General features: G+C 43.4%; 1 protein-coding gene across 1 annotated transcript; it reads right to left on the bottom strand.

The window, feature by feature from the left end:
• Positions 1–7,940: 7,940 nt before the first annotated feature.
• LOC127661391 (heat shock factor-binding protein 1) lies at positions 7,941–9,986 on the bottom strand. The gene is made up of 4 exons (XM_052152059.1): positions 9,832–9,986; positions 9,465–9,531; positions 8,384–8,507; positions 7,941–8,258 (listed from the first exon to the last, which is right to left on the bottom strand). Exons 1-3 carry the CDS (start codon positions 9,874–9,876, stop codon positions 8,389–8,391), a joined length of 231 nt encoding a protein of 76 aa, XP_052008019.1. The 5' UTR covers positions 9,877–9,986; the 3' UTR covers positions 7,941–8,258; positions 8,384–8,388.

The raw sequence follows: 9,986 nt of genomic DNA, 5'->3' as shown, positions 1-9,986 counted from the left end.
ATTATATTCTGTGGGTCTTATAAGGGCGTCAGGATTTAATTCACTCGCCGTTTTTTCCGTGCTTCAACAGTATGTTCTCACTACTGTGAACCGGATTTCTTTTTTATGTAAAAAGAAAAATCAATCTCCTGGTTAAAGGGGCCATGGTGTGTGTTCCCCTTCCAGAGAGAGAGTTAGGCTATTACACTAAATACTTCCCGTTTCCCATGGAGGGTGAGGGGTAGCGTCTGGCTTAGATCTTAAAGCTTGAACTACCCGTGGGTGTTCAAGTCCAAGATGACGCCTGTTAAGACAGTCGTGTCTCAAGCCCTACAACTCGTTTGGCTGGTCACCATCGATCTTATGACGCACTTCTATGCTTCATTTAGAAGTTCTGCCACAACATGGAAAGTTCCTGAGGTTCACTTCTGGGGGCAAAGTCTTCCAGGGTCAGGTTCTTTCTCTCAGCCTAGCCCTTTTTACCCGCACATTCACAATGCATGATGTAGCGCTGGCTCCTTGCGACTCCGGGGCATCTGCATTCTGAATTATGTAGACGACTGGCTGATCCTAGCGCAGTTCCAGGAACTGGCAGTTCAGCACAGGGACATCGTTTCAGCTCATCTGTTTCTCTGGGGTTGAGGCTCAACGCCAAGAAGAGCGTACTCTCTCCCACTCAGAACACTGTCTATCGAGCATCGTATGGAGTTCAATCTCAATCGCGGGCACAACTGTCTCCCGCTAGTATTGAGTCCATTTAGATCACCATGAGCAAAGTCAGGCTAGGGCAAGGTTGCACTGTTATCAGTATCAATGATTTCCAGGTCTCAGGGCTGAAGGCGTCCACAGTGATCCCTCTGGACATTCTGCTCATGAGACCGTTTTTGTTGTGGCCAAAAGCCAGGGGATTTCATCCAAGGGCCAAAACCCCTAGGCTAAATAGGGTTCTAGCGCCTCAGGCTTCGTTCCCTTTCTATGTGGTTCAGACCCGGTTTTCTGCCTTGGGTCCCACTCTAGGTGCATCTTGTTGTCGCAGGCTGCTAACGACAGGCGCCTCCCTGATGGGCGGGGTAGCGGCCTTAAGTGGTCGATCCAGCTTAAGGGGATAGGAGGGTCATCAGCTCGGTTGTCACAGTCACTGTCTCGGGTTGATGGCTGTATTTCTGGCCCTGAAATACCTCCTCCTGAGGCTGCCATGTCTTGGTGCTTGGTGGACAATGCAGCGGTAGCCTCTTACATAAATCATCAAGGAGACCCACGTTCTTGTCAGCTGTATTTCTGACACGTTGGGTTCTCCTTAGGGCCCAGGGCAAGCTCCTGTCACTCAGGCAGTTATATCCCTGGATGCCCGTATATGGGAGCAGATTCACGGTCCAGACAGAAAATACCAGCGGGGAGTTAAGAACTCCACCCTAAGGTAGTAGTTGCCCAGAGTTCACCAGCAAGGGTTTTTGCCTCTTACTGATAGCACCAGCTGGCCGAACAGGGCTTGGTTCTCGGAGCTAATCTCTTCCCTCGACGGCTCGCCTTTGGTGGTGCCGAACAGGAAGGATCTTCTGTCTCAGGCACAGGGCAATATTTCATCCCTGCCCCAAATTGTGGAATCTTTCATGTTTGGCCCCTAAGGGTACCAACTGAGGGACACAGGGCTCTCTCCTGAGGTTATCGAGACCTTTTTAAATGCCAGGCTTTTTCCACTTGGAACAAGTTTGGGTGAGATCTTAGGGCAGAAGAGGACCTCTTAGCCTCTATGAATAGCGCAATGTCTCCTCGACTTCTCCCTGAAATCACCCAGCCCCTTGGGTCTGGGCGTTAAAACACATACATGACCCAGAATGCGTCTTTATGCATTTCTTTCCCGGTTTCTCTGCTCCGGGAGTCTTGGCAATGTTCACCAGCAAGGGTCTTGCCTCCTATTAATGGCTAAGCTGGATGAACAGGAAATGGTTCTCGGAGTTAATATCTCTCCTCGACGGTTCAGCCTTTGGCATTCCGATCAGGTAGGACCTTCTTTCTCAGGCTCAGGGGGCATATTCATCCCGGCCCAAATTGTGAAACCTTTCATGCTTGGCCCTGTAGGGTACCAACTGAGGTTCACAGGGCTTTCTCCAGAAGTTATCGAGACCATTGCAAGTGCTAGGGCTCCCTCCCTTGGAACTGATCTGGGTAGATTTTACAGGGCAGAAGAGGACCTCTTAGCCTCTGTTGATAGCGCAATGTCTCCTCTACTTCTCCCGAGTCACCCAGTCCCCCTCGGGGTGCTGTTCGTGGTGGCGCATACATGGCACAAATGCGCCTGCATGCGTTTCCTTCTAATAAGTTCAAATTACAGAACCTGCTAACTGCCAGTTTGCTTCAGTTCTGGATTTTCTGTGGAAAGAACTGTCAGCGGGCACTTGCCTCGCCACTGCCAGGTTCTATGTGGCCTCCCTTCGGCTTGCCATGCCTTGGTGGGCGGGGTGCCCTCTAAGAGGCATCCTTGCTAGGACCTCTTCATAGGGTAAAACCCCCCTTTTTTAAAACCTCTAGAGTCAGCGTTTGGTAGACTTCTGACTCTCAAGATGGTTTTTCATATGGCAATTACGTCTCTAAGGAGACTTGGGTACCTACAGGCTCTGTCTCTTTTGCCGGCCTGTTTTGAGTTGCCCCAGGTAGGACCAAGAGCATTCTTTGCACACTCACCCTGACTACCTGCCCAAGGTGCCTTTCTCGACCCTTGGCCAGTCATTCTCTAAGCCTTCTGCTCCCTGCCGTTTGTAATGCCGGAGCAGCTAAGACTACTCAGACTTTGTCCAGTCTGTGCCCTTCAGAATTATGTCCACCGCATTTGCTAGTGGTGTAAAGTCAGGGCAGCAGTTCTTCACTTTGAAGCCGCGACCGGGTTGTCACTTTGGGTGAGGGACCTACTGCCCGGGCCTCACGAGGCACGCGGTCAAGCTTAGCCAGTAGGTTTTAGAGCGCACTCTTCCAGAGGGCTCTCCTCCTCTAAAGCCTTGGCTAGAGGTCTCCCTCTGCAGCAAGTTTGTGGTGTGGCAGGTTGGTCCTCTCACGCACATTCATTAAACTTTATAGTTTGGATGTTCTTGCCACTCTTGGCTCTTACGCCCTTGAGTTGACACCGAACAAGTTTGTGGTGCGGCAGGTTGGCACTCTCCGCACACACTAATCACATTTTATGGTTAAGATGCTTTGCTACTCTGGGCTCTTATGCCCTTGAGTCGATCATCTCAGCTCATGCCTGAACAAGTTTGTGATGCGGCAGGCTGGTCCTCTCCGCTCACATTCATCAGTTTTTATGACAAGTTTGTGTTGCGATAGGGTTCTCTTAGCACACATTCATCAAACTTTATGGGTTAGATGCTTTGCTACTCTGGGCTCTTATGCCCTTGAGTCGACATCTCAGCTCATGCCTGAACAAGTTTGTGATGCGGCAGGCTGGTCCTCTCCGCTCACATTCATCAGTTTTATGACAAGTTTGTGTTGCGATTGGGTTCTCTTCGCACACATTCATCGAACTATGTGGGTTAGATGCTTTGCTACTCTGGGCTCTTATGCCCTTGAGTCGACATCTCGGCTCATGCCTGAACAAGTTTGTGATGCGGCAGACTGGTCCTCTCCGCACACATTCATCAAAAAATTAATGGTTTAGATGTTTATGCTACTCCGGGCTCTTATGCCCTTGAGTCGACATCTCAAGCTCATGTCTGAGACCTCTCGCGTTTTTGTGAGTACACTGCACAACCATAGGGGTCCGGACAGCCCCAAGTCTGGCGGCGTGGGTATTGCGTTCCCCGTAGCGCTTAGCAGCGCAACATCGTAGTGAAGCCTTTTGTAAAGGGAACGTCTCGGGTTACATGTGTAACCCTTGTTCCCTGAAAAGGCGGAACGAGATGTTCGCTGCTTTGCTGCACTGGGACGTCCCAGGACTGCTCTTCAAAAAGGAGTATCTGACGACACCTGGTGACGTGTCCATTTATAGCCTGGCCGCAGGTGCATCTAATAATTACATCAGGCTATAAATTCCGGTCAATGTTCATTGACGTGTTTCACACATTATTTCAGCTTGGCTCACAGCAAGAGCTGTTCCCCGTAGCGCTTAGCAGCGCAACATCTCGTTCCGCCTTTTTCAGGGAACAAGGGTTACACATGTAACCCGAGACGTTTCCTCCAGCATCTTCACAAGGTCCATTGCTGTTGTTCTGGGATTGATTTGGACTTTTTGCACCAACTATGTTCATCTCCAGGAGACTGGAGTGCGTCTCCTCCCTGAATGGCTTGATGGCTGCGTGGTCCCATGGTGTTTATACTTGCATACGATTGTTTGTACAGATGAACGTGGTACCTTCAAGTGTTTGGAAATTGCTCCCAAGGATGATCCAGACATGTGGAGGTCCACAATTATTTATCCTGAGGTATTGGCTGATTACTTTTGATTTTCCCATGTCAAGCAAAGAGGCACTAAGTTTGAAAGTAGGCCTTAAAATACATCCACAGGTACACCTCCAATTCAGTACACCTCCTAGATAATTGGCTAATTGTCTAAAGGCTTGACATCATTTTCTGGATTTTTCCAAGCTGCTTAAAGTCACGGTTGACTTGTAAAGTGTATGTAAACTTCTAACCCATTGGAACAGTGATATATTCAATTAAAAGTTAAACAATCTGTCTGCAAACAATTGTTGGAAAAATTAGTGGTTAAAATTATATTTAATGACTTCAACCTAAGTGTATGTAAACTTCGGACTTCAACTGTATATATTTTCACATTACAATAATGAGCATGATATTTTTTTATTCTTTATAGTAATGAGAATTAAAGGGAAAATGTGTTTAATTGTTAGGGAATTATTTCACAGTGCAAAATATCCAAAGGTTCTAAAATGTCCTTTATCCTAAATATTTTGGGGTGAAATGCAACCCAAGCATATTAACATGTTTCGGTTAGCCAATATTATAAGCTACCAGTGGTTAATACCAAAAAGTTGCATACTCTAATGTTTTATTGGACCAACTTTAGCTTTGATAATGGCACACATTAGTCATCAGATAAGTTGAAGCTGATGGTTCACCACCTATACTTCCATGTTTTAATAAAGCGCTGGACAGTTCTTAACACAATTCCAGTGATTTCGGCATTGAATCACTAAACCAGTCTTTCACAATTTGAGCCTGCTTTATCTTGGCATTGTCATCTTGGAATATGCCTGTGCCATCAAGGAAGAAAAAAATCGATTGATTGGATAACCTGGTCATTCAGTACATTCATGTATTCAGCTGACTTCCTTTTAATGCTTCATAATGTTGCTGAGCCTAGACCTGACCAATTGAAGCAACCCCAGATCATAACACTGTCTCCAGAGGCTTGTACAGTAAGCACTATGCATGATGGTTGCATCGCTTCATGCGCTTTCCTTCTTAGCTTGATGTGGCCATCACTTAGGAATAGGGTATATCTGGACTTATCAGACCACATGACCTTTTTCCATTGCTCCAGTCAAATCTTTATGACCTTAGCAAATTGAAGTTGTTTTTTTCCGATTAGCCTCACTAACAAGTGGCTCTCTTGAGGCCACACAGCTTTTCAATACCAATCCTGTAAGTTCTCATCACATTGTGTAGGTGAAAATGCCATTACTTGCACTATTAAACATAGTTGTGAGATTAAGATGTGACTTTTAGCTGTAAAGTTTTAATAATCTCCGACCACGATAAGTTGAAGCTGATGGTTCACCACCTATACTTCCATGTTTTAATTAAGCGCTAGACAGTTCCTAACCCAGTTCCAGTGATTTCGTAAATCTCCAAAATTTTGTTTGGCCAATAATTTGCCCCTTCTGAAACACTGCAACATCTTTTCCATGACCACTGGATACATCTTCCGACATAAGCTACACACTGCATCTGTTCGTTTTAAAAGAACTGTTGCCAGCTGAAACATTAATCACTGCCATAAAGATCCAATCATAGGCTCTTTAAGTATCTGCTTTTTAAATCCAAACGGTTACTTTTTTTTTTTGGCAAGGCAGTGTACATATACAGGTGCTGGTTATATAATTAGTGAAAGTAATAAAAAGTGAAACTTGGATATTATATTCATTCAGTACACACAGACTGATATATTTCAAATGTTTATTTCATTTAATTGTGAGGATTATAACTGACAACTAATGAAAATCCCAAATTCAGTATCTCCGAAAATTAGAATATTACTTAAGACCAATACAAAAAAAGGATTTTTAGAAATGTTGGCCAACTGAAAATTATGAACATGAAAAGTATGAGCATGTACAGCACTCAATACTTAGTTGGGGCTCCTCCTGAGTCGATCAGTCTGTGGCACTACTCGGGTGTTATGAGAGCCCAGGTTGCTCTGATAGGGTCCTTCAGCGCTTCTGCATTGTTGGGTCTGGCGTATCGCATCTTCCTCTTCACAATACCCCATAGATTTTCTATAGGGTTAAGGTCAGGCGAGTTTGCTGGCCAATTAAGAACAGGGATACCATGGTCCTTAAACCAGGTACTGGTAGCTTTGGCACTGTGTGCAGGTGCCAAGTCCTGTTGGAAAATAAAATCTGCATCTCCATAAAGTTGGTCAGCAGCAGGAAGCATGAAGTGCTCTAAAACTTCCTGGTAGACAGTTGCGTTGACCTTGGACCTCAGAAAACACAGTGGACCAACACCAGCAGATGACATGGCACCCCAAACCAACACTGACTGTGGAAACTTTACACTGGACTTCAAGCAACGTGGATTCTGTGCCTCTCCTCTCTTCCTCCAGACTCTGGGACCTTGATTTCCAAAGGAAATGCAAAATTTACTTTCATCAGAGAACATAACTTTGGACCACTCAGCAGCAGTCCAGTCCTTTTTGTCTTTAGCCCAGGCAAGCGCTTCTGACGCGGTGTCTTGTTCATGAGTGGCTTGACACAAGGAATGCAACAGCTGAAACCAATGTCTTGCATACGTCTGTGCGTGGTGGTTCTTGTAGCACTGACTCCAGCTGCAGTCCACTCTTTGTGAATCTCCCACACATTTTTGAATGGGTTTTGTTTCACAATCCTGTCCAGGGTGTGGTTCTCAATTGCTTGTACACTTTTTTCTACCACATCTTTTCCTTTGCTTCACCTCTCTATTAATGTGCTTGGACACAGAGCTCTGTGAACAGCCAGCCTCTTTAGCAATGACCTTTTGTGTCTTGCCCTCCTTGTGCAACGTGTCAATGGTCATCTTTTGGACAGCTGTCAAGTCAGCAGTCTTCCCCATGATTGCATAGCCTACAGAACTAGACTGAGAGACCATTTAAAGGCCTTTGCAGGTGTTTTGAGTTAATTAGCTGATTATAGTCTTCCATATTGAACCTTTTCACAATATTCAGATTTTCTGAGATACTGATTTTGGGGTTTTTCATTAGTTGTCAGTTATAATCATCAAAATTAAAAGGAATGAACACTTGAAACATATCAGTCTGTGTGGAATGAATGTATACATTATCCAAGTTTCACTTTTTGAATGGAATTACTGAAATAAATCAACTTTTTGATGATATTCTAATTATATGACCAGCACCTGTACAAGTCTTTTGTAACGATTTAAAAAAATACAAGTATACCTGCTAACATCCTTTTTTAATGAACTTATCAGGTGGTTTACAAAATGTTCTTGTGCATCATGCACTAGAGCTTTGATAGTTTAATGAGACTTCTGTTATAAAAGTTTCAAAGTTAATCATCATCATCTTACCCAGTTTACACACTGATCAAAGTCTGCAATACATTTTTACAAAGTGATTTCCAACAATATACCCTGTTAGTCTTAGCTTGAGTGTATTTCACATTACATCAAATTATGCTAGCCTTGTTTGTCATTTTTCTAGATGAACAGGTGAGACAGTGGCAATTAGTGATTGGTAAAATAGAGGCTGTATTAGGGGCTATTCCAGGAAAGAGACCGGAGGAAACAGGTTTATGAAACAACTTTTAATTCAACAAAAAGAAAAATTAACTTGAATTGAATAGTGTTAGGTTGGCACTTGGGGTTGTGCTGTTATTACAGTAATGCAGGTTTCTGTTCTACAGCTGGATGTGTTATCGAAAGTTTAAAAAGTTCTTTGCAGTCCATTACAGAAAAGGGAAAAAGTGTAGCATAGTCACAGTATAAGGACTGAATTTAATCCCTTCTAAATATAAAAAAGCATCACATCAATCAAAACTTGTTAGTCACCATAAAGAAAATCTTGCTGCTCCTGAAGAGTGTATATAGTTTTGTTCTTAATCTGCATCCTGTGAAAGACAACATTAGGTCAGGGTACTGCATTTTACTATAATATTCCAGAATGAAATGCATTAACATTTAAATTGGCTGTAATCATAGTCCTTCAAAGCAATTGAAAACCAAATAAGGTTACCTCTACTAGGAGGCCTCTCCCTCTTTGACCTTGTTCTCTCCTTCAATCTCTTCCACTCCTGCCTGAGTCATCAGATCTGCTATATTCTTCTCCAGATCATCAATACGTGTGCTCATTTCATCAAGTGAGACTTGTTAAGGAAGACACGGGAATACTGTGCACAGGTAATAGCCCACCATTCAAAACCCACATAAAAAGACATTGAGGGGAAAAAAAGGTGTTTGTAATATGCTTGCAATGAGTGGTTATGATAGACCTGAAAACAACACAGGGTGTGACTCGTGCTCTTAGATATTCCACAGTCCAGTTTATATAATGTATTCCTATGCATGCATTTTCTGAAGGTTAGTGCTTGGCTACAGCTATAATTGCATAATAGTTTCTGAAGGTAAAAACTGTTCTAAAGTTGCAGTCCTCCTTTGTATTTTTGTAGACAATTTTGTGAATCTGGCCACAGGGTGGTGGTAGGATGTTTGAAATGGTGTGGTTTGGAAATTAGGCTGGTAAATGTTGCCATTTTAATGCAGGTTGGAGTGACTTGAGAGCAAGCCCAGACAGAATTTGCATTTTCAGTACTAATATTAGGGGGACATCTACAGATTTATTTTTAATGGATTTACACAGTAAAATGTGTTAATAAGCTGAGGGTACCATAGGCTTATTGGTAGCTGAAATAATTATAAACTGCTGATGATCAGTTTTGTAAAGGATATGTGAACTTCGTAAATTATGGTCATTCGTGTTCTGTGGGAAGTGGTTGCAAACTCTGTGTTGGCCTGCTCATGAGCTAGGAACTTGATGAGATGTGTTTTGATGGAGATAGCGATAATTTAATGGTGAAAATCTGGGTTAATCCCCCAAAGGTTTAAGGCTTAAACCTTGAAAGAGTTGCTGAGACCCCTTATCACCATTATACCAGAGCCCCAGTGCAAATGAAAACAGTCTTTTGGATAGACCATCTGCTAAATCACAAATAACCTCCTTAGTTCACAAAGGCACGTCGAAACATCTCGCTGTGATCTTCTATCACCTCTGAGGTCACTAAAGGCTCCATAATCCTATAACTAAGAGTGGAGGATATTTCTCCCGATGATCTGGTCTGACATGGTCTGGAACTTGTCCTGCATCTGCTGCAGCAATGTCTGCACCTGTTAGGGAGAACGTGCAGTTTTAATAATCCCCATTATTGAAATGATGTACAGGTTTGTCTTGATGAGACTGCTGAATTGAATCTAGGGTATTTGAGTGTGTCTGTCTTTTCCTTGCGCCATTCAGCATAATAGAGAATAAATAGGCTTATGTAACGGAATTATATGCTTCTTAATTATAATTAAAAAATAATGAAAACGAAGCTAATATCTGCGTCAAGCCCGTCCAAGCAGAGGTGATAAACATGCTTAGCATTAGACTAGCCTAGCAAACAAACATAGCTGACTTTTATTTCTTACCACTGCTGTCAGATCCTGAACCGATTTGGGGTCTGTCTCTGCCATAGTTGTTTTTTAAAACGATGGTTATTCTTCTAAAAATGCTATTTCTTCCGAGCTCTTTGCTTTCCAAAATAATCAGCTGATGGCGAAAACACGGAGTCGTGACAAATATC

Source organism: Xyrauchen texanus, chromosome 21, assembly GCF_025860055.1.
Source record: "Xyrauchen texanus isolate HMW12.3.18 chromosome 21, RBS_HiC_50CHRs, whole genome shotgun sequence".
NCBI classification, from domain to species: domain Eukaryota; kingdom Metazoa; phylum Chordata; class Actinopteri; order Cypriniformes; family Catostomidae; genus Xyrauchen; species Xyrauchen texanus.
The sequence above is the reverse complement of the archived record's forward strand: the minus strand, read 5'-3'. Positions and strand labels throughout refer to the sequence as shown.